This window comes from Hemitrygon akajei, chromosome 20, assembly GCF_048418815.1.
Source record: "Hemitrygon akajei chromosome 20, sHemAka1.3, whole genome shotgun sequence".
Classification (NCBI taxonomy): Eukaryota; Metazoa; Chordata; class Chondrichthyes; order Myliobatiformes; family Dasyatidae; genus Hemitrygon; species Hemitrygon akajei.
In genome coordinates this window covers 72,608,638-72,633,276 of record NC_133143.1, presented here as the reverse complement: position 1 = coordinate 72,633,276, position 24,639 = coordinate 72,608,638, and the positions used below count along the sequence as shown (strand labels likewise).

General features: G+C 41.1%; 1 protein-coding gene across 5 annotated transcripts in view; it reads right to left on the bottom strand.

The window, feature by feature from the left end:
• hycc1 (hyccin PI4KA lipid kinase complex subunit 1) overlaps nt 1–24,639 on the bottom strand; it is a 153,605-nt gene that overhangs the window by 46,589 nt on the left and 82,377 nt on the right. For all 5 annotated transcript variants that reach the window (XM_073024619.1, XM_073024620.1, XM_073024618.1 and 2 more), the window contains 3 exons: nt 24,220–24,300; nt 20,551–20,666; nt 16,970–17,065 (listed from right to left, as the gene is read on the bottom strand). In XM_073024619.1, coding sequence (XP_072880720.1) covers nt 16,970–17,065; nt 20,551–20,666; nt 24,220–24,300 — 293 coding nt within the window. The remainder of the gene's footprint in view (nt 1–16,969; nt 17,066–20,550; nt 20,667–24,219; nt 24,301–24,639) is intronic.

The window sequence follows — 24,639 nt, the reverse complement described above, 5'->3', positions numbered from 1 at the left end:
CTCTATCAAAGACCTTCACTGGTAATGTTTAAGACCATCCTGAGGGGTAAAATACTTAGCAATTTCAAATTCATGATACAAATAAAAAACAAGAAATGATATTTTACTGAACATATCTGTCCAATGTATATTGCCTTCAGATTCATTACCTGTCACTATTTCTATCACACTCACACCTTGCTTGCTCTTCCACACTGGTCCAATAAATATTGTCTTAGAGTGCTAGACACATTGACCATTTCACTGAACATCTGTTCAGTCTACACAAGATGACCATTTTACAATGTTAGACAAGGTGGCAATTTTACTGAACATCTGATCAGTGTGCAAGTGATGACTTATTTACAGTGCTAGACAAGATGACCATTTTAGAGTGCTAGACGAGATGACCATTTTACTCTCTGCAAGAGATGCTGCTCGTTTCCACGGATGCTGCCTGACCTGCTGAGTTCCTCCAGTGCGTTGTATGTGTTGCTTTGACCACAGCATCTGCAGTGTACTTTGTGTTTGAAAGAGATGATCATTTTACAGTACCAGATTAGATGACCATTTTAATGAACATATCTGTTCCACGTGTAGAGTGGCCTCACCTTCATTACCTGTCACTATTTCTATCACACTCACACCTTGCTTGCCTTTCCACACTGGTCCAATAAGTATAATTGGAAGAATCTCCATAAGACCATAAGATATTGGAGCAGAATTAGGCCATTTGGCCCATTATGTCTGTTCCACCATTTCATCACCATTATGGCTGATCCAATTTTCTTCTCAACCCCAATCTCATGTCTTCTCCCTGTATCTCTTCATGCCCTGACTAAACAAGAATCTATCAACTACTACCATAAATATACATAAAGACTCAGCCTCCACAGCAGTGTGTGGCAAAGAATTCCACAGATTCACCATTCTCTGGCTGAAGAAATTCCTCCTCATCTCTGTTCTAAAGGGATACCCCTCTATTCTGAGCTAGTGTCCTCTGGTCCTAGACTCTTCCACCATATATAACCATATAATAATTACAGCATGGAAACAGGCCATCTCTGCCCTTCTAGTCTGTGCTGAAAGTTTACTCTCACCTAGTCCCACCTACCTGCACTCAGCCCATAACCCTCCATTCCTTTCCTGTCCATATACCTATCCAATTTTTTTTTTAATGACAAAATCGAACCTCTACCACTTCTACTGGAAGCTCGTTTCACACAGCTACCACTCTCTGAGTAAAGAAGTTACCCCTCGTGTTACCCCTAAACTTTTGCCCCTTAACTCTCAACTCATGTCCTCTTGTTTGAATTTCCCCTACTCTCAATGGAAAAAGCCTATCCACGTCAACTCTATCTATCCCCCTCATAATTTTAAATACCTCTATCAAGTCCCCCCTCAATCTTCTATGCTCCAAAGAATAAAGACCTAACTTGTTCAACCTTTCTCTATAACTTAGGTGCTGAAACCCAGGTAACATTCTAGTAAATCTCCTCTGTACTCTCTATTTTGCTGACATCTTTTCTATAATACAGTGACCAGAACTGTACACAATACTTCAAATTTGGCCTCACCAATGCCTTGTACAGTTTTAACATTACATCCCAACTCCTATACTCAATGCTCTGATTTATAAAGGCCAGCATACCAAAAGCTTTCTTCACCACCCTATCCACATGAGATTCCACCTTCAGGGAACTATGCACCATTATTCCTAGATCACTCTGTTCTACTGCATTCCTCAATGCCCTATCATTTACCATGTATGTCCTATTTTGATTAGTCCTACCAAAATGTAGCACCTCACACTTAACAGCATTAAACTCCATCTGCCATCTTTCAGCCCACTCTTCAACTGGCCTAAATCTCTCTGCAAGTTTTGAAAACCTACTTCATTATCCACAATGCCACCTATCTTAGTATCATCTGCATACTTACAAATCCAATTTACCACCCCAACATCCATATCATTAATGTATATGACAAATAACATTGACCCAGTACAGATCCCTAAGGCACACCACTAGTCACCGGCCTCCAACCTGACAAACAGTTATCCACCACTACTCTCTGGCATCTCCCATCTAGCCACTGTTGAATCCATTTTACTACTTCAATGTTAAGACCTAACAATTGAACCTTCCTAACTAACCTTCCATGTGGAACCTTGTCAAAGGCCTTACTGAAGTCCATATAGACAACATCCACTGCTTTACCCTCATCAACTTTCCTAGTAACCTCTTCAAAAAATTCAATAAGATTTGTCAAACATGACCTTCCACGCACAAATCCATGTTGACTGTTCCTAATCAGACCCTGTCTATCCAGATAATTATATATACCATCTCTAAGAATACTTTCCATTAATTTACCCACCACTGACTTCAAAATTACAGGCCGATAATTGCTAGGTTTACTCTTAGAACTCTTTTTAAACAATGGAACCACATGAGCAATACACCAATCTTCCGGCACCATCCCTAATTCTAATGACATTTGAAATATTTCTGTCAGAGCTCCTGCTATTTCTACACTAACTTCCCTCAAGGTCCTAGGGAATATCTTGTCAGGGTCCGGAGATTTATTCACTTTTATATTCTTTAAAAGTGCCAGTACTTCCTCTTCTTTAATCATCAGTTTCCATAACTGCCCTACTTGTTTCCCTTACCTTACACAATTCAATATCGTTCTCCTTAGTGAATACCGAAGAAAAGAAATTGTTCAAAATCGACCCATCTCTTTTGGCTCTGCACATAGCCGACCACTCTGATCCTCTAATGGACCAATTTTATCCCTCACTATCCTTTTGCTATTAATATAACTGTAGAAACCCTTTGGATTTATTTTCACCATAAGAAACATTCTCTCCACATTCACTCTATCAAGACCTTTCACCATTTATAGGTTTCAATGAAGTCACCCATCACTCTTCTGAATTCTAGTGAATTCAGCCCCAGAGCCACCAATCCTGGAATCATTTTAGTGAACCTCCTTTGAACCCTTTATACTAAAATAGTATATCCTTTCTAAACTAAGGGGTCCAAACCTACTCACAATACTGCAATCTCAACTTCCAACTAGGCACATGACAGCTTTCAAAACACAAAGAATCCAAGAATGTAAGATAATCGCATTTTCTCCACCATCTTGTGTATTTTCAAATGATCATATGGTCTTTCTGGCAGCCCAATCAGCAGCGCGAGCAGCGCACAGCGAGGAGGTTTCTCGCAGGTCAGCTGTACTCATTTAAGGGAAAAGCTTCGCGGGCATTCGGTGTCATTAGCTTTGGCTCAAAGGAACCTTCGGCTTAGAAGATGTGTTGGCCCTGAGTAAGTTATCCAGGTAAGTTTCTGTTAAGTTTCCCTTTTTTCTTACTGTGTCAGGAGTACTTAGTGAAGCTTAAATGGCCATTGTGTGTTCTTCATGCCGCATGTTGGAGTCCTGAGAGAGCTGGAGTAGTTCCCTGGGAACTACTTCTGTGTAAACTGCATCCAGCTGCAGCTCCTTGAAGAATGTGATAGGGATCTACAGCAGCAGCTGGATGACCTTTGGCTTGTACGGGAGAGTGAGGAGATCATCGATCGGAGTTATGAGGAAGTGGTCACTCCTAAGATGCAGGAGGCTGGTAGCTGGGTGATGTCAGGAGAAGGAGTGGGAAGGTGAATAGGCAGTGGGCACAGAACACCCCTGTGGCAATTCCCCTCAATGATAAGCATACCCTTTTGGATACTGTTGTGGGGGATGACCTCCCAAGGAAACGCCATGGAGACTGGGTTACTGGCACTTAGCATGGGTCCGTGGTGCGAAGAGAAAGAAGGCGAAGAAGGCAGCAGTAGTGATAGGGGACTCAATAGTCAATGGAACAGACAGCAGATTCTCTGGATGTGAATGAGACACCCAGATGGTTTGTTGCCTCCCAGGAGCCAGTGTCAGGGACAGCTCGGATCGTGTCCACAGCATTTGAGTGGGAGGGAAAGCAGCTAGATATCTTGGTACATATTGGTACCAATGGTATAGGAAGGAAAAACAAAGAGATTGTGAAAAGAGAATTTAGAAAGCTAGGCAGAAGGCCGAGAAGCAGGACCTCCATTGTAATAATTTATGGATTGCTACTGTGCCATGTGCCAGTGAGGGTAGAAACAGGATGATCTGGCAGATAAATGCATGGCTGAGAAGCTGGTGCAGGAGGCAGGGCTTCAGTTTCAGCTGCCACTCATCATATGATAACCCCTTCATTTCCGAAATCAACCTTGTGAACCTCCTTTGGACTCTTTCCAATAATAATACATCCTTCTGAGATAAGGGGCCCAAAACTGTTGGCAATAGTCCAAGTGTAGCCACTCTAGTGTCTTATAAAATTTCAGCATTATCTCCTTGTTTAATATTCTATTCCCCTTGAAATAAATGCCAAAATTGCCATTTGCCTTTTTTACCACAGACTCAACCTGTGAATTAACCTGGGAATCTTGCACGAGGACTCCCAAGTTGCTTTGGCACCTCTGATGTTTGAATTTTCTCCCCATTTAGATTATTGCACTATTGTTCCTTTTACCAAAATGCATTATGGGACATTTCCCAACACCATATTCCACCTGCCACATTTTTGCCCATTCTTCCAATTTGTCTAAGTTCTGCTGCAATCACATTGCTTCCTCAGCATTACCTACCCCTCCACCTATCTTTGTATCATCTGCAAACTTCACCACAAAGACATCAATTCCAGTATCTAAGGAAATGACAAACAATGTGAAAAGTAATGGTCCCAATACTGACCATCACACTGAGCACAGGGGCCCCCCAGGGCTGTGTGCTCGGTCCACTGCTGTTCACTCTGCTGACCCACGACTGTGCTGCAACACACAGCTCGAACCATATCATCAAGTTCGCCGATGACATGACCATGGTGGGTCTCATCAGCAAGAACAACGAGTCAACTTACAGAGAGGAGGTGCAGCGGCTAACGGGCTGGTGCAGAATCAACAATCTGTCTCTGAATGTGAACAAAACAAAAGAGATGCTTGTTGACTTCAGGAGGGCATGGAGCGACCACTCCCCGCTGAACATCGACAGCTCCTCGGTAGAGATCGTTAAGAGCACCAAATTTCTTGGTGTTCACCTGGCGGAGAATCTCACCTGGTCCCTCAACACTAGCTCCATGGCAAAGAAAGCCCAGCAGCATCTCTACTTTCTGCAAAGGCTGAGGAAAGTCCTTCTCCCACCCCCCCATCCTCATCACATTCTACAGGGATTGTATTGAGAGCATCCTGAGCAGCTGCATCACTGCCTGGTTCGGAAATTGCACCATCTCGGATTGCAAGACCCTGCAGCGGATAGTGAGGTCAGCCGAGAAGATCATCGGGGTCTCTCTTCCCGCCATCACGGACATTTACACTACACGCTGCATCCGCAAAGCAAACAGCATTATGAAGGACCCTATGCATCCCTCATACAATCTCTTCTCCCTCCTGCCATCTGGGAAAAGGCACTGAAGCATTCAGGCTCTCACGACCAGACTATGTAACAGTTTCTTCCCCCAAGCTATCAGACTCCTCAATACCCAGAGCCTCGTCTGACACCTTGCCCTATTGTCCTGTTTGTTGTATATTGTAATGCCTGCACTGTTTTGTGCACTTCATGCAGTCCTGGGTCTGTAGTCTAGTGTAGTTGTTATGTGTGTGTTTTTTTCTCTCTGTGTTGTTTTTTATGTAGTTCAGTCTAGTTTTTGTAATGTGTCATGTAACACCATGGTCCTGAAAAACATCTCATTTTTACTATGTACTGTACCATCAGTTATGGTCGAAATGACAATAAAAGTGACTTGACTTGACTTGACCCTAAGGAACACCACTAGTCACTGGCAGACAACCAGAAAAGGCCCCTTTTATTCCCACTCGTTGCCTCCTACCTGTCAGCCATTCCTCTATCCATGCCAGTATCTTTCCTGTAACACCATAAATTTTATCTTGTTAAGCAGCCTCATGTGAAGCACCTTATCAAATGCCTTCCGAATATCTAAGGAAATGACATTCACTGCCTCTCCTTTGTCCATCCTGCTTGCAACTTTTTCAAAGGATTCCAACAGCTCTGTCAGGCAAGATTTCCCTTTACAGAAACCATGCTGACTTTGACTTATTTTATCATTAGTCTCCAAGTACTCCGAAACCTCATCCTTAATAATGGACTCCATCACTTTTCCAACCACTGAGGTTAGGCTAACCTCTCTTTTGTCTTCCTCCCTTCTTACAGAGTAGAGTGACATTTGCAATTTTCCAGTCCTCCGGGACCATGTCAGAATCAAATGATTCTTGAAAGATCATGACCAATGCAATTGTTATCTCTTCAGCAACCTCTTTCAGGACTCTAAGATCTAGTCCATCTGAACCAGATGATTTATCTACAAACATTTGTACCTCAAGGCCTTTCAATTTGCCCGGCACTTTTCCTTTGTAATAGCAATGGCACTCACTCCTGCTCCCTGACACTCATGGACCTCTGGCACACAGCAAGTGGCATCTACAGTAAAGACTAAAGCGAAGTACTTAAGTTCATCTGCCATTTCTTTGTCCTCTATTACTACCATCCCAGCATCATTTTGCAGTGGTCTAATATCAGCTCTCACCTCTCTTTTATTTTTATATAACTAAAAAAAACCTCTTAGTATCCTGCTTTATATTATCAGCCAGTTTGTCCTTAATTTCATTTTCTTAGAGCTTTTTTAGTTGTCTTTTGTTGGAGTTTAAAAGCTTCCCAATCACCCAACTTCCCACTCACTTTTGCTATATTATATGCCCTTTCCTTGGCTTTTATGTCTTGTTGCCTAGCCTTGCCATTTGAAAACAACTTCTTCTGTGGGACATATCTATCCTGCGCCTTGTGAACTATTCCCAGAAACTTCAGCCACCTCTGCTCTGCCTTCACACTTACCAGTATCCCTCTCCAATCCACCTGGGCCCATCGAGTCCATTCCGCCATTTCATCATGACTAAACACAGATCCCATTCAACCCCATACACCTGCCCTCTCACCATATCCCTTGATGACCTGACCAATCAGGAACCTATCAACTTCCACTTTAAATATACCCACAAACCTGTCCTGCACCATAGTCTGTGGCAGAGCCTTCCACAGATTCACCACTCTTTGGCTAAAAAAATTCCTCCTTACTTCTGTTCTAAAAGGTCATCCTTCAATTTTGAGGCTGTGCCCTTTGGTCCTGGGTACCTCCACCAAAGGAAACATCGTCTCCACATCCACCTTTTCTAGTCCTTTCAACATTTGGTAGGTTTGAATGAGATCCCCACACATTCTTCTAAATTCCAGTGCGTACAGGCCCAAAGCTGCAAAACACTCCTCATATGTTAACCGCTTCATTCCAAGAACCATTGTCGTGAACCTCCTCTGGACTCTCTCCAATGACAATATATTCTTTCTGAGATATGGGGCCCAAAACTGTTGACAATACTCCAAGTGCAGCCTGACTAGTTCTCATAAAGCTTCAGTACTATCTTCTTGTTTTTATATTCTATTCCCCTTGAAATAAATGCCAACTTCTTCTGTGGGACATATCTACCTTGTGCCATGTGAACTATTCCCAGGAACTTCAGGCATCTCTGCTCTGCTATCATCCCTGCCTCTGTCCTCTACCAAGCCACCTGGGCAAGTTCTTCTCTCGTGCCTCTGTAATTCACTTTAACCATATAACCATATAACAATCACAGCACGGAAACAGGCCATTCCGGCCCTCCTAGTCCGTGCCGAACTCTTAATCTCACCTAGTCCCACCTACCCGCACTCAGCCCATAACCCTCCACTCCTTTCCTATCCATATACCTATCCAATTTTACCTTAAATGACACAACTGAACTGGCCTCTACTACCATGAACACTACCTTACTACTTTTTTAAAAATTTGTTTTTTGCACTACTTATTTTAACTTAACTATGTAATAGACACATATACTTAAATGTAACTCAACGTTTTCCTCTATTTATTATGTACTTCATGGTACTGCTGCTGTAAAGTTAACAAAATTCACAATATACACAGGTGATATTAAATCTGAAAACACAAAATGTGGGCAGAACTCAGCAGGCCAGACAGCATCTATGGGAGGAGGTAGTGACGACGTTTTGGACCGAAACCCTTCATTAGGAGTGAAGTAACATGGGATGGTCAAGGGGATAAGAAGTGGAGGGAGGGATAAAGTAGAGAGCTAGGAAATGCTAGGCTGGAGGGAAATGGGCTAGGGGGAAAGTGGAGAATTATGGGAAATAAAAGAGAAAGAAAGGTAGGGCTGGGGGGAGATTATAGTGAGGGGGGGAAGAGAAAGAGAACCAGACTAAAATAATAGATAGGGATGGGGGTAAGAGGGGGGCAGGGGTATCAACAGAGGTCTGTGAGTTGGATGATCATGCCGGCAGGTAGGAGGCTACCGACGTCTACTACAAACCTACTAACTCCCACAGCTACCTAGACTATTCCTCCTCCCACCCTGTCTCCTGCAAAAATGCTATCCCTTTCTTTCAATTCCTCCGCCTCCGCCGCATCTGCTCTCAGGATGAGGCCTTTCATTCTAGGACAAAGGAGATGTCTTCCTTTTTTAAAGAAAGGGGCTTCCCTTCGTCCACTATCAACTCTGCCCTCCATCGCGTCTCCCGTATTTCACACACCTCTGCCCTCACCCCATCCCCCCGCCAGCCCACCAGGGATAGAGTCCCCCTGGTCCTCACCTATCACCCTAACAGCCTACAGATCCAACATATAATCCTCCGTAACTTCCACCACCTCCTACATGATCCCACCACCAGCCACATCTTCCCCTCCCCCCCCACTCTCAGCTTTCCGCAGGGATCGCTCCCTACGCGACTCCCTTGTCCATTCATCCCCCCCCCCCCCCCCCATCCCTCCCCACCGACCTCCCTCCGGGCACTCATCCCTGCAAATGGAAGAAGTGCTACACCTGCCCCCCCACTTCTTCCCTCACCACCATCCCAGGCCCCAGACAGTCCTTTCAGGTGAGACACCACTTCACCTGCGAGTCAACTGGGGTGATATACTGTATCCGGTGCTCCCGATGTGGCCATTTATACATTGGGGAGACCCGCCGCAGACTGGGAGACCGTTTCACCGAACACCGGCGCTCGGTCCTCCAGCAGTGGCGGAATCTCCGTGGCCACACACTTCAATTCCACAGACCGCTCCCACTCCGACATGTCTGTCCATGGCCTCCTCTACCATCAAGGTGAGGCCACACGCAGGTCGATGGAGCAATACCTTATCTCCCACCTAGGTAGCCTCCTATCTGCCGGCATGAACATCCAACTCACAGACCTCCGTTGATACCCCTGCCCCCCCCTTACCCCCATCCCTATCTATTATTTTAGTCTGGTTCTCTTTCTCTCTTTCTCTTTCTCCCCCCCCTCACTATAATCTCCCCCCAGCCCTACCTTTCTTTTTCTTTTATTTCCCATAATTCTCCACCTTCCCCCTAGCCCATTTCCCTCCAGCCTATCACTTCCTAGCTCTCTACTTTATCCCTCCCCCCACTTCTTATCCCCCCTTGACCATCCCATGTTACTTCACTCCTGATGAAGGGCCCGAAACGTCGTCACTACCTCCTCCCATAGATGCTGCCTGGCCTGCTGAGTTCTGCCAGCATTTTGTTTTTATTTATTTCCAGCATCTGCAGATTCACTCATGTTGCCTTTGATATTAAATCTGACTCATTCTTAAAGAGCCAAGCAGTACAAAACAAGCACTGCAGTAAACTAAGTCCAAGGCCACCATCAAGTAGTCACCTCTATTATCTCCATTTCCCTTGTTGAAGTTGAGTGGAGGAAAGGTTGGGGGATATATCACAGGTAGTGTTTTTTCCCCAAAACAGAGTAGTAAGTGCATGGAACACACTGCCAGGTATGGTGATAGAAGCAGATAAACTAGAGACATTTAAAAGTTCAGCACAATGTTGTTGAGTGTAGGGTCTGTGCTATGATCTATACCTCCCATTTTGTATACCTCTTGCTCCAGGTAATAACTTCCTAACTTCCTAACCTGTTCAAGAAGAGGGACGCCTCACGTCTTAATAAGCTGGTAAGGAAGGCGGGCTCTGTCGTGGGCAAAGTACTCGAGAGTTTAACATTGGTGGCTGAGCGAAGGGCGCTGAGTAGGCTGCGGTCAATTATGGATGACTCTGAACATCCTCTACATAGCACCATCCAGAGACAGAGAAGCAGTTTCAGCGACAGGTTACTATCGATGCAATGCTCCTCAGACAGGATGAAGAGGTCAATACTCCCCAATGCCATTAGGCTTTACAATTCTACCGCCAGGACTTAAGAACTTTTTAAAAGCTATTATTAATGCTTTTTGAGATAGTGATTTAGATGCATATCATATTTTTTACTGAGTTAAGTATTGTATGTAATTAGTTTTGCTACAACAAGTGTATGGGACATTGGAAAAAAAGTTGAATTTCCCCATGGGGATGAATAAAGTATCTATCTATCTATCTATCTATCATAGGGTTGGAAGACGTTGAATCCTTGAGGGTTGAGCTAAGAAATTGCAAGGGTAAAAGGATGGCAGTTATATACAGGCCTCCCAACAGTAGCTAGGATGTGCACTACAGATTACATGGGAAATAATGAAGGCATGTCAAAAGGGCAATGTTATAATAGTCATGAAAGATTTTAACATGCAGATCGATTGGGAAAATAAGAAGAAATTTTCGAATGGAAGAAGGACACTACTGCGGCTGACAAGTGAAGTCAGAGCCAAAGTAAAAGCAAAGGAGAGGGCATACAAGGAAGCCAAAGCTAGTGGGAAGATACAGAATTGGGAAGCTTTTAAAAACTTGCAGAAGCAAACTAAGAAGGTCATTAGGAAGGAAAAGATGAATTATGTAAGGAGGCTGGTGATTAATATCAAAGAAGATACTAAAAGCTTTTTTAAGTATATAAAGGGTAAAAGACAGTTGAGGGTAGATATAGGACCAATAGAAAACGATGCTGGAGATATTGTAATGAGAGACGCAGATATGGCAGAGGAACTGAATGTGTATTTTGCATCAGTCTTCACAATGGAAGACAATCTGCAGTACAGCGGACATTCAAGTGTGTCAGGAAAGTGAAGTATGTGCAGTGAAAATTACAACTGAGAAGGTGCTTAGGAAGCTTAATGGTCTTAGGGTGGATAAATCTCCTGGACCTGATGGAATGCAAGGGTACACAAGTCACCCAGACCAGAAAAACTGCACTTAGGGTTCTGAAAGAGGTAGAGGTAGAGATTGTGCACACATTAGTAACGAGCTTTCAAGAATTATTGGACTCTGGCATGGTTCCGGAAGACTGGAGAATTGCAAATGTCACTCCACTCTTTTAAGAAAGAAGGGAGGCAGCAGAATGAAAATTATAGACCAGTTCGCCTGAGTTCAGTGTTTGGGGAGATGTTACAGTCAATTGTAAAGGATGAGGTTTATGGAGTACTTGATGACATAGGACAAGATAGGACAAAGTTAGCGTGGTTTTCTTTGGGAAAATCTTGCCTGATGAACCTGTTGGAATTCTTTAAGGAGATCCCAAGTCGGAATAGATAAAGGGGATGCAGTAGATGTTGTATATTTGGATTTTCAGAAGGCCTTTGACAAGGTGCCACACAAGAGGCTGCTTGCCAAGTTAAGAGCCCATGGTATTTCAGGAAAGTTACTGGCATGATTAGAGCATAGGCAGCAAGTGGGAATAAAAGGATCCTTTTCTGGTTGGCTGCCAGTGACTAGTGGAGTTCCACTGCGGTCGGTTTTGGGACCGCTTCTTTTTATGATGTATATCAATGATTTAATGATGAAATAGATGGCTTTGTTGCCAAGTTTGCAGCAAAGATTGGTGGAAGTGCAGGTAGTGTTAAGGAAGCAAAAAGGTTCCGTAAGGACTTAGACAGATTAGGAGAATGGGCAAGAAAGTGGCAAATGAAATACAATGTTGGAAAATGCATGGTCATGCACTCCGGTAGAAAAAATAAATATGCAGACTATTCTCTAAATGGAGAGAAAATCCAAAAATCTGAGATGCAAAAGGCCTTTGGAGTCCTTGTGCAGAATACCCTAAAGGTTAGCTTGCTTGAATTCTTGTTTAATTTCTCTTGTTTTTTGTTCTGACAGTAATCTTTTTTTTTGTCCTCTTCCATTCTCATCTTAATTTGTTTTGTAACTCCCAGTGAACAGCTCTCTCTACAATGTTTCTGACCTGATGGTGACTACTTCTCATATATATTTATTTATATCTGCAGAATGTGGCATATTTCACTTTTCCTGAAGAGAAAAAATCTATTTCACTTACTGAGGGTCTTAACCAGAGGACATGGATCTAAGCTAATTGGTAGAAAAATGCTGAATCAAGGCTCCAGCGATTCCCATTCAACCTTGACATCAAATTCCAGGTGTGGAGTAATTATTTTTCCCTTGAGTGCCCTGGCTTTCTCCCTCATCCTAAAGACATGCTGGTAGTTTAAACAGCTACAGTAAAAGATGTAATTGACATTGCAATCAATGGGAACATGACAGTCATGCGAGAGAGAATATCAGGTGGTGAAGAGACATATATAGTATTCTGACCTTCATTAGCTGGGGCAAAGAATATAACTGCAGGGAGGTCATAGTCTATTAAATCTTTAGTTAGGCCAGAGCTGGAATATTGTGTGTACTCCAGGCTGCCACCTGGGGTGAGGTAAAAACTTATCAGGACATTCCAGAATGTTTCTATTATGTGGTGAGATTGCTTTATTTTCCTTGGAGTGGAGGAAGGTGGTGCATAAAAGGCATAGATTTGAGGTGAAAGAGTAAGAGGTAAGAGGTTGAGGGAATCTGAAGAAGAAATTTTTCAGTCAGAGGGCAGTTGCAATCTGGAACACTTTCCCTAACAAGATAATGAAGGCAGGTACTCAACAATAAAATTGTATCGAAATGAACACTTGAAACACCATGGCATAGAAGAGCACAGACTGGTGCTGGTAAGTGTGGTTAGTGTAAAGGGGTACTTGGCATGGACATGGAGAGCAAAAGGACCTGTTTCAATGCTATATGACTAATTCCACATTACAGGGCTACAGAGAAAATAGAGAGAATGGGATTGATGGGTACTGGCAGTGATTCAACTGTTTCCTACTATGTTTCCACTCATTAAAAAAAAAACCTGAAATTTAATTTCTTTAATTTACTAACTTTTAGGTAGTACAGGCAGTAATCTATTTCAATTGAAGCACCTGAATAAATCCCTAAAAGTATCTCATCTACAGGCCTACAGATTGGTGCTAATTGCTAATAGAAAGGTTATCTCAGTGCTAATCAGGGAATGCATGCATCTCTTTCAAAGCAGCAACGGAGGCTAATTTATTTACTTTATTTAAAGATAAAGCACAGATAAGCCCTTCCAGCCCTTCAAACTGCACCAGCCAGCAACCCCGATTTAACTTCAACTTAATCACGAGACAATTTACAATGACCAATTAACCTACCTGGTATGTCTTTGGACTGTGGAAGGAAATTCCAGATCACCTTTATAAAACCTACGCATTCCATGGGGAGGATGTACAGACATGTCAGGATTGAACTTTGTACTCCTATGCTCCGAGCTGTAATAGCAGTGTGCTAACTACTATGCTACTGTAGCGCCCAAATTAAGAATAATTAAAATAATGAATTTGAATGCAAAACAGTCAGAATGACGATAGAGATCAAAGTGTATTTCTTAGGAAAAATACTTTAGGAACCTACTGCTGCTCTTCAGAAAAATAGGAGAATGACACTGCTGGTTCTGAAGACAAATGTTTTTTGTACTATCCCCTTTATGTCAGCATGTATAAATTTCTTATTCCAGTCAAAGTTGGTGTTAAAGTTATTAGAGCTGTTGGAGCTTTATTGCCATTACCCAGGACAACAAAATTAAGTCCTGCTCCATTCAGTGCAAAACAGCATACTAGCAATTCAATTACTAAAAACACAATGACAAAATTTTAAATGTTTGAGTAATTTAGAGTGACATCCAAGTTACAACTGAACTAAAAACAAACAGCTCAAAAATGGGGCATTGTTCAGTTGCACGACAGCCCTGGGGGAAAAGCTGATTTTCAATAGCCCAACAAACTGGCAGCCAAGAACATAGGAGAATTTTAAAGGGTTCCTCAGTTCATGAATCTGTTGTCTAACAACTGCCCTCAGCTCCATCCCACGGACATCATAAACCAAGCTGAAAAAGCCATATGCCACCCAAAAACAAGGCTTCAGGAACAGACAGCATCACTGATGTTCTAAAGCTCAATGCACTAATGTGATGAAATAATCTGTATGAATGCATATAACCATTACAGCACAGAAACAGGCCATCTTGGCCCTTCTAGTCCGTGCCAAATGCTTACTCTCACCTATACCACTGACCCGCACTCAGCCCATAACCCTCCATTCCTTTCCTGTTCATATACCTATCCAATTTTGCTTTAAATGACAATACCAAACCTGCCTCTACTACTGGAAGCTCATTCCACACAGCTACCACTCTCTGAGTAAAGAAATTCCTCCTCGTGTTACCCTTAAACTTTTGCCCCCTAACTCTCAAATCATGTCCTCTTGTTTGAATCTCCCCTACTCTCAATGGAAAAAGCCTATCCATGTCAACTCTATCTATCCCCCTCATAATTTTAAATACCTCTATCAAGTCCCCCTCAACCTTCTACGCTCCAAAGAATAAAGACCTAATTTGTTCAACCTTTCTCTATAACTTAGGTGCTGAAACCCAGGTAACATTCTAGTAAATCTTCTCTGTACTCTCTCTATTTTGTTGACATCGTTCCTATAATTTGGTGACCAGAACTGTACACAATACTCCAAATTCGGCCTTACCAATGCCTTGTACAATTTTAACATTACATCCCAACTCCTATACTCAATGCTCTGATTTATAAAGGCCAACATACTAAAAGCTTTCTTCACCACCCTATCCAAATGAGATTCAACCTTCAGGGAACTATGCACCATTATTCCTAGATCACTCTATTCTACTGCATTCTTCAATGCTCTACCATTTACCATGTATGTCCTATTTGGATTATTCCTACCAAAATGTAGCACTTCACACTTATCAGCATTAAACTCCATCTGCCATCGTTCAGGCCACTCTTCTAACTGGCCTAAATCGCTCTGCAAACTTTGAAAACCTACAACGCCACCACCTTAGTATCATCTGCATACTTACTAATCCAATTTACCACCTCATCATCCAGATCATTAATGTATATGACAAACAACATTGGACCAAGTACAGATCCCTGAGGCACACCACTAGTCGCCGGCCTCCAACCTGACAAACAGTTATCCACCACTACTCTCTGGCATTTCCCATTCAACCACTGTTGAATCCATTTTACTACTTCAATATTAATACCTAACGATTGAACCTTCCTAACTAACCTTCTGTGCGGAACCTTGTCAAAGGCCTTACTGAAATCCATATGGACAACATCCACTGCTTTACCCTCGTCAACCTTCCTCGTAACCTCTTCAAAAAAATTCAGTAAGATTTGTCAGATATGACCTTCCATGCACAAATCTATGTTGACTGTTCCTAATCAGACCCTGTCTATCCAGATAATTATATATACCATATCTAAGAAAACTTTCCATTAATTTACCCATCACTGACGTCAAACTGACAGGCCTATAATTGCTAGGTTTACTCTTAGAACCCTTTTTAAACAATGGAACCACATGAGCAATACACCAATCCTCCGGCACCATCCCCGTTTCTAATGACATTTGAAATATTTCTGTCAGAGCCCCTGCTATTTCTACACTAACCTCCCTCAAGGTCCTTGGGAATATCCTGTCAGGACCCGGAGATTCATCCACTTTTATATTCCTTAAAAGCTCCAGTACCTCCTCCTCTTTAATTGTCATAGTTTCCATAACTTCCCTACTTGTTTCCCTTACCTTACACAATTCAATATCCTTCTCCTTCGTGAATACCGAAGAAAAAAAATTGTTCAAAATCTCCCCCATCTCTTTCGGCTCCACACATAGCTGTCATCTCTGATTCTCTAAGGGACCAATTTTATCCCTCACTATCCTTTTGCTATTAATATAACTGCAGAAACCCTTTGGATTTATTTGCACCTTACTTGCCAAAGCAACCTCGTATCTTCTTTTAGCTTTTCTAATTTATTTCTTAAGATTCTTCTTACATTCTTTATATTCCTCGAGCACCTCATTTACTCCATGTTGCCTATATTTATGTAGATATCTCTCTTTTTCCTAACCAAGTTTCCAATATCCCTTGAAAACCATGGCTCTCTCAAACTTTTAACCTTTCCTTTCAACCTTAACAGGAACATAAAGATTCTGTACCTTTAATTTTCCTTTAAATGACTGCCATTTCTCTATTACATCCTTCCCATAAAACAAATTGTCCCAATCCACTCCTTCTAAATCCTTTCGCATCTCTTCAAAGTTAGCCTTTCTCCAATCAAAAATCTCAACTCTGGGTCCAGTCCTATCCTTCTCCATAATTATATTGAAACCTAATGGCATTGTGATCACTGGACGCGAAGTGCTCCCCAATGGTAAACAAACTTTTTCACTGTACCTTGAAATAAGTGTCATGAAAAAAAATTATCAAGCTTCTCAAAGAATTTCAGACAAAAATTCATAAACATCTCCAACGGGTTCTCCTTTCTACAATGCTATTTACTCTCAAATTTGCTTTGAAAATCTTCTGACCTCCTGATAAGCACTTGCATTGAAGGAGCTCAAAATAACACGTTTCAGAAGCCTGATGCTGTGTATAAAAATAAGAAGCATCTAGCTTCCCCATCAACCATCTTCTGCTCCACCCAGAGTACATGAATCCCACACTGGCTTCATCAGCATCTTACAATCCAAGAATTGGAGTGGAAATACATAATCCTTACTCCTGAAGTGCAAGTAAAGAAGAAAAAGATTCTCACCTAGAACACATATGGCACAAAGACTGTAGAGAAGGAGAAGGCATGTAGATTAAAGCTGCATTGTAACATAGCAACAGGTACGTCAATACTTCAAACCTAAATAGCAGAGAAACACAGTTAATGGCATCTTAAAGCATAAATATAAGATTAAACATTGTTCAATGATGTATAGAGTTTGAAATATGTGAAAATTAACTAAACAATTTAACCTGTAGCATTCTACTAAATATTATAAACAATGAAGCCAGTCAGATGTCATGATTGATTTTAACTGATTTTAACTGATTATAATTGGGATTTCATCTCCATAAACTATTATCTTTCATTGACTTTTATTAACACAACTGGGACTAAACAGAGCTATGAAAACCAAACCCAACCACTATTTTATGTATCGATTTAGTTCCTACACAACCAAAATAATTCAGTGTTTCCAACTGTTATTTATGGACACTGATAAGCTGGAGTAAAATCTAGGGACCATTTTGACACTGACCTCAGTCAGACACTTTCAATTCTCCACGTGTGATACCAGGTCTCATTAACATGGTTCATCTATCAGCAATTTAGCCAAACATTAAATGTGGCATTATTCCACAGATTTTAATTTCAAATAATACTTTAAATCTTTCTTATTTTTATGATCAGAAAAAGATGTTAGATAGCAATTAGCTGATTTAAATTGCTAACAGACTTATTCATAAATGGGAATGGTGGCATTAGTTGTTTTTGATAAAGGACAAATGACACAGAAGCCTGAGTAAATAACCTGAAATTACAAGTTCAAATTCTAGTACAGCAGATGTGAATTAAATCCCCTAATTATCTTGCTGACAAATTAGTAACCTTAGTGTTAAACATTTGGAAGCAGCACAAAGGGTAGTAAGGCTACAGAACTTATTTTGGGTGGGTCCATCATCAAAAATGCCCACTTCAATACTAGTGACACAACTGAAATTCTAGAGATCAAACTCGCATGCACCACCTGTGCTGGTTGTTCATTCCATTCTCTCATGTCCCTGAGTGAAGAAGTTTCCCCTCATGAGCCCCTTAAACTTCTCACCTTTCACCCTTAATCTATGACCTCTGGTTGTAGTCCCACCCAACCTCAGGGGAAAAAGCTTGCTTGCATTCACCATATTTATACCCCTCAATTTTGTATACCTCATTAAATCTCCTCCCAATCTTCTACATTCTAGGGTATAAAGTCCTAACCTATTCAGTCTTTCCTTATAACTCAGGTCCTCCAGACCCAGCAACACCCTTGTAAGTTTTCTCTACAATCTTTTAACTTTATTTACATATTTCATGTAGGTAGGTGATCAAAGCTGCACACAATACTCCAAATTAGGCCTCACACGTTTCATACAACTTCAACATAACATCCCATCTCCTGTACTCAATACTTTTGATTTATAAAGGCCATTGTGCCAAAAGCTTTGTTTACGACCCTCTCCACCTATGATGCCACTTTCAATGAATTATGGACAGATATTCTCAGATCCGTTTGTTCTAGAGCACTCCTCAGTTCCCTATCATTTACTGGTGTAAAATCTACCCTGATTGGTCCTACCGAAGTGCAACAACTTGCACTTGTCTACATTAAATTGCATCTGCCATTTTTCAGCCCATTTTTTCAGCTGATCCCGATCCCTCTACCAGCCACGACAGCCTTCCTCACTGTCCACTACCCTCCAATCTTGTGTCATTTGCAAATTTGCTGATCCAGTTAACCACATTATCATCCAAATCGTTGATACAGTTGACAAACAACAAAAGACCTAGCACTGATCGCTGCAACACTCCACTAGTCACAGGCCTCCAGTAAGAGAGGCAACCATCTACTTCCTCTCTGAGCCTTCTTGACCAACCTCCCATGTAGAATCTTGTCAAATGCTTCGCTAAAGTCCAGGTAGACAACATCCAATGCCTTGACTTCATCACTTTCCTGGTAACTTCCTCGAAAACTCTCTAAGATTGGTTAGACATGATCTACCACACTGTTTTAAAATGCACAATAACATACAAGTAGCAGCATTAGGCATCTCTAAAAATAAGATTCCAACCTCAAAGTTCAACACAGGATTATATGGTCAATAACAGAGTTAAATAATCCCACAAGAAATGGATTAAAGTTGTTTGGTGTTGCCACAACCAGTTGTGAACAATAACCGATGGGAAAAAACAGTCCATGAACATCTCCATTCTCAGTAATGAAATTGTTAGGCTGAAGTGTTTGCAGCCACTTTCAGATGAAGAAGTCAGCTGGATAATCCATCTCAGCCTCCACCCTAGGACTCCAATATCACAGAAGACAGGCTTTAGCCAAGTGCATAAGACACAGTGCAAAACCATTAACTTGTCAGCTATAGTGCACAGTTTTGTGTTCCGGAATAAATTTTATACCTAGTCAAGCTCTTCCAGATATAATACTGAAATCTGTAACAATATGGGGAAATTGTCCAAGTTGCATTACCTTTAAAAAGGAAGAGCAATGAAAATACAGATTAACTACCAAGCTTCAGGATATTCTCAATATTCAGCAAAGTAATGGAAGGTGACATCTGCTGTGTCATTCGATGCTAATTATTCACTTACAATTGTTCAAAAAATGCCAGGGTTAGATTCCATTAGAAACACAAATTCAAGCTTTCTTACAGCTTGTAAAAGCTCAATTGAAAGCTGACACTAAAGTAATTCACAGAAACATAGAAATCTACAGCACATTACAGGCCCTTTGGCCCACAAAGTTGTGCCAACCATCGATTCCTTTTGATATCAGGAGTACTTGACGAATGTGACATCAAAGAGAGCTTAAATATCTCCCTATATATTCATTCTCTTACCACCAAACCCCCTATCATCAACATCCTGGAGTCACCACTGACCAGAAGCTTAAAATGATAATAAAACATGCAAGCACTGACTCAAATAGCAGCCACAAAACTCAAGTACCTCATGGCAACTGGCTGACCTCATAACCCCCACAACCTCTGCATAACCTAGTTGCCTACTTGTTTAAAACCTCAACCACTATCTATAGCAGACCCTTTGCCGAATGGTATTGGTCCATAGCATAAAAAAAGTAGGGAACCCCTGATCTATAGCATTCATTACATCATTTCCATATCCTGGTTGCATCAATTTACCAAGATTTCTTTGACAATTCCTCCCAAACTCTATACCCCAAGGGTAGCAAACACCATTTCCTACAAGTTTTTGTCAAAGTCACATTCCATCAGGCTGGAAGATATACAGTATACTGATCTTGCAAAAGTAATGGCTTTCAATGCTGGAATCTCCCCCCATATATGTCAACTTTGTCAGCACTTTCAACAAACAGAACAGGAATTTAATGTTTGTTTTTGAGCAATCCAGATCTCAGAAACTAATAAAAACTCTTGGATACATTAATTTAGCTTTTGTGAATCTTAATTTCCCATCTTCAAAACTTGGATTTTCAAGAGTAAATACTTGTCAGATTTGAATTAAAGTTCAGAAGCAATAATTAATTAAATATTTTAAATTCATGTATTAATTTCAGTTCTTACTATTAATTTTATAAATGTTTAATAGGCTACCTGTTTTGTGCTGTAAACGTTTCCCTTTGACAATGAGGTCCAGTATGTACCACTCTAGTCAAGCCATGCTGAGATAAAGCGCCTTCTGTAAGTGCCATAGAACCAAAACTAGAAGGCTGAAGCAGCAAGGTTAATTAACAAAGTATATCAAATTACAAAATCTAATGTAGATTTTCAAAAATAATTGTTTTGCATGGCAATGTCCTTAATGTAATGCAGACTGTCACAATATAGTACCATGGAAAAAAGGGAGACATTTCAGTGTTGCTAAGAAGATTTCAATACTAGTGATCAGCATAAAGGATTATAAAGATTACATTATTGACTTCACAAGGATTAATGAACAGCACAGGGCAATTAACTGTACTGCTACATGAGCAAAGGTGTTTAAGATGATAGGAATATTAAATAAATGCAAACACAAGAAAATTTGCAGATGCTGGAAATCCAAGCAACACACACAAAATGCTGGAGGAACTCAGCAGGCCAGACAGCATCTATGGAAAAGAGTAAGCAGTCGTCATTTTGGGCCGCGACCCTTCATTAGGGCAAGAAAAGAAGATGAGAAGTCAGAGTAAGAAGGTGGGGGGGAGGGAAGAAGTACAAGGTGCTGGGTGATAAGTGAAACCAGGGGAGGGGTGTACTACTTCCTCCTCCCCTCCCCCACATTCATACTCGGACTTCTCATCTTTTTATCCGGTTCTGACAATGGGTCATGGCCTGAATCATTGAATGTTTACTATTTTCCATAGCTGTTGTTTGGCCTGCTGAGTTCCTCTAGCATTTTGTGTGTGTCAATTAAATAACTGCCTCAGTTTGAGGCAAATCTCATTTTGAAGAACAGACATTTACTAAACATCTGAATTTGAGAGCAGAATGTGGTTGGGAAAGTAGATAAGAGATATAAATTACTTCTCTGAAGGGTCCCACATTAGTGGTGCGCAGCAATCCTCCAGATTCAGCCATGCAAATAAAACTGGTTTCAATTGCACATTCTAATTTCTCTCATACTTTACAATGAACCAATGAATAATTGCATAGTACAAAAGACCAATTTATTAATGTCTTTCTTTGCAAATACAATGCGAAAGAAAATTTTAAATTTAGATTTTTTAAAAACTTTCCCTTTAAACAATGATTGGTTTGGATATATGAACACCTTCAGTATTAAAAATAGTACCATTGACAACTTCTCTGGTTTTGTTAAATGACATTTTAATCACAAGACATTGACAAAATGTTTACAATGAACAGAGACTCATAAGATAAATATGTTTTTAACAGATTTTCAGAGTAAATACAGAAAACAGAATTAAACCATAAGACCATAAAACATAGGAGCAGAATTTGGCCATTTGGCCCACTGAGTCTGCTCCGCCATTGAATCATGGCTGATCATTTTCTCCCCCCCTTCACAGCCCCCCCCCCCCCCCCCGGCCTCCTGGTAACTTTTGATGCCATGACCAATCAAGAACCTATCAATGTCAACCTTAAATACACCCAATCACCTGGCCTCCACAGCCGCCTGCAGTAACAAACTCCACAAATTCACCAGCCTCTGGCTGAAGTAATTTCTCAGCATCTTTGTTTTAAATGGGCACCCCTCCATTCTGAGGCTGTGGCCTCATGTCCTAGACTCCCCCAGCATGGAAGACATCCTTTCCACATCTACTCTGTCTAGGCCTTTCAACATTTAGAAACATTTCAATGAGATTTCCCCCCAAATCCTTCTACAAACGTAAATTCCAGCGAGTATAGGCCCTAAGCCAACAAACTTTCCTCATATGATAACCCTTTCATTTACAGAATCATCCTTTGTGAACCTCCTCTGAACACTCTCCAATGCCAGCATATCTTTTCTTAGATAAGGAGCCCAAAACTGTTCACAATACTTAATGTGAGGCCTCACTAGTGCTTTATAAAGCCTCAGCATCACAACCCTGCTCTTATATTATACACCTCTTGAAATGAATGCTAACATTGCATTTGCCTTCCTCACCTCCAACTTAATCTGCAAGTTAAACTTTAGGGTGATCTACACAAGGACTCCCAGGTTCCCTTGCATCTCAGATCTTTGGATTTTATTCCCATTTAGAAAATAGTCTGCACATTTATTTCTACTACCAGAGTGCATAACCATGCATTTTCCAACATTGTATTTCATTTGCCACTTTTTTGCCCATTCTTCTGATCTAAGTCTTTCTGCAGACTTCCTGTTTCCTCAACACTACCTGCCCCTTCACCAAACTTCATATCATCTGCAAACTTGGCAACAAAGCCATCTATTCCATCATCAAATAATTGATATACAGCATAAAAAGAAGTGGTCCCAATACCAACACCTGCAGAATACCACTAGTCACTGGCAGCCAACCAGAAAAGGATCCTTTTATTCTCACTCTTTGCCTCTTGCCAATCAGCCAATGTTTTATCCATGCTAGAATCTTTCCTGTAATACCATGGGCTTTCTAATTTGGTAAGCAGCCTCATGTGTGGCACCGTGTCAAAGGCCTTCTGAAAATCTAAATATTCACTGCATCCCTTTTATCTATCCTACTTGTAATCTCCTCAAAAAATTCCTACAGGTTGGTCAGGAAAGATTTTCCCTCAAGGAAACCATGCTGACTTTGTCCTATCTTGTCCTGCATCATCAAGTACCCCATAACCTCACCAATAACAATTGACTCCAACAGCTTCCCAACCACTGAGGTCAGGCTAACTGGTCTATAATTTCCTGTCTGCTGGCTCCCTCATTTTTTAAAGAGTGGAGTGACATTTACAATTTTCCTGTCCTCCGGATCCATGCCAGAGTCCAATGATTCTTGAAAGATCATTACTAATGCCTCCACAATCTCTACCACTACCTCTTTCAGAACCCTAGTGTGCAGTTCATCTGGTGAGGGTGACTTGTTTACTTTCAGGTCTTTCAGCTTTCTGAGCCCCTTCTCTCTTGTAATAGTAACTGCACCCACTTCTCTTCCCTCAAACCCTTCAACACCTGGCACAATGCTAGTGTCTTCCACAATGAAAACTAATGCAAAATACTCATTTAGTTCATCTGCCATCTCTTTATCCTCATTATTATTTCTCTAGCCTCATCTTCTAGCAGTCCTATATCCACATTCATTTCTCTTTTTTTAAAAAAATATACTTGAAAATCTTTCTCTATCCACCTTGATATTGTTTGCTAGCTTGCTTTCATATTTCAGCTTTTCCCATCCAATGATTCTTTTAGTTGCTTTCTTTAGGTTTTTAAAAGCTTCCCAATCCTCTATCTTCTCACTAATTTTTGTTTTGTTGGATGCCCTCTCTTTTGCTTTTATATTAGCTCTGGCTTCCCTTCTCAGCCATGGTAAATAGTAATTTTGCCATTTGAGTATTTCTTTGTTTTTGGAATACATTCATTTTTCTCCAGAAACTGAAGCCATTGCTGCTCTGCTGTCATCCCTGTAAGCATCTCCTTCCAATTTACTTTGGCCAACTCCTCTCGCATACCACTGTAATTTTCCTTACTCCACTGAAATACTGCTACATCAGACTTTACTTTCTCCCTATCAAATTTCAAGTTGAACTCAATCATATTGTGATCACTGTCTCCTAGCTTTTTTTTACTTTAAGCTCCCTAATCCCCCACAGTTTCAGGTGTAACCCGTCACTTTTGCCTCTTACCTCATGGTACACTGACGGTTTTGATAGGGATGGCACAGTAAAAGAACGCACTTTGCTACATCCATCCTTATCCACAATTTCCTGGAAAACAATCAGAAACTTGAGACTTTGATAGAGATAATAATACAAATACAAGTGTAAAGAAACTATTTTAATTTAGGTACTTAATCTTTGTGATTAGTTCAAACAAATAGCTGAGTTCCAAAGCTAAAACAATAATTGATGTATAAACAAGCGAAAATCCGCAGAGGCTAGAAATTCGCGCAACACACACAAATTGCTGGAGGAACTCAGCAGTCCAGGCAGCAAACAAGGTCAAAAATGTTTACCATCTCATGGAGACAACCCATGAATTACAAACTGCCACAAGCTTCTTCCATTTTGTACTACTCCACTTATAGCCTAATAAAAAAAACGGCA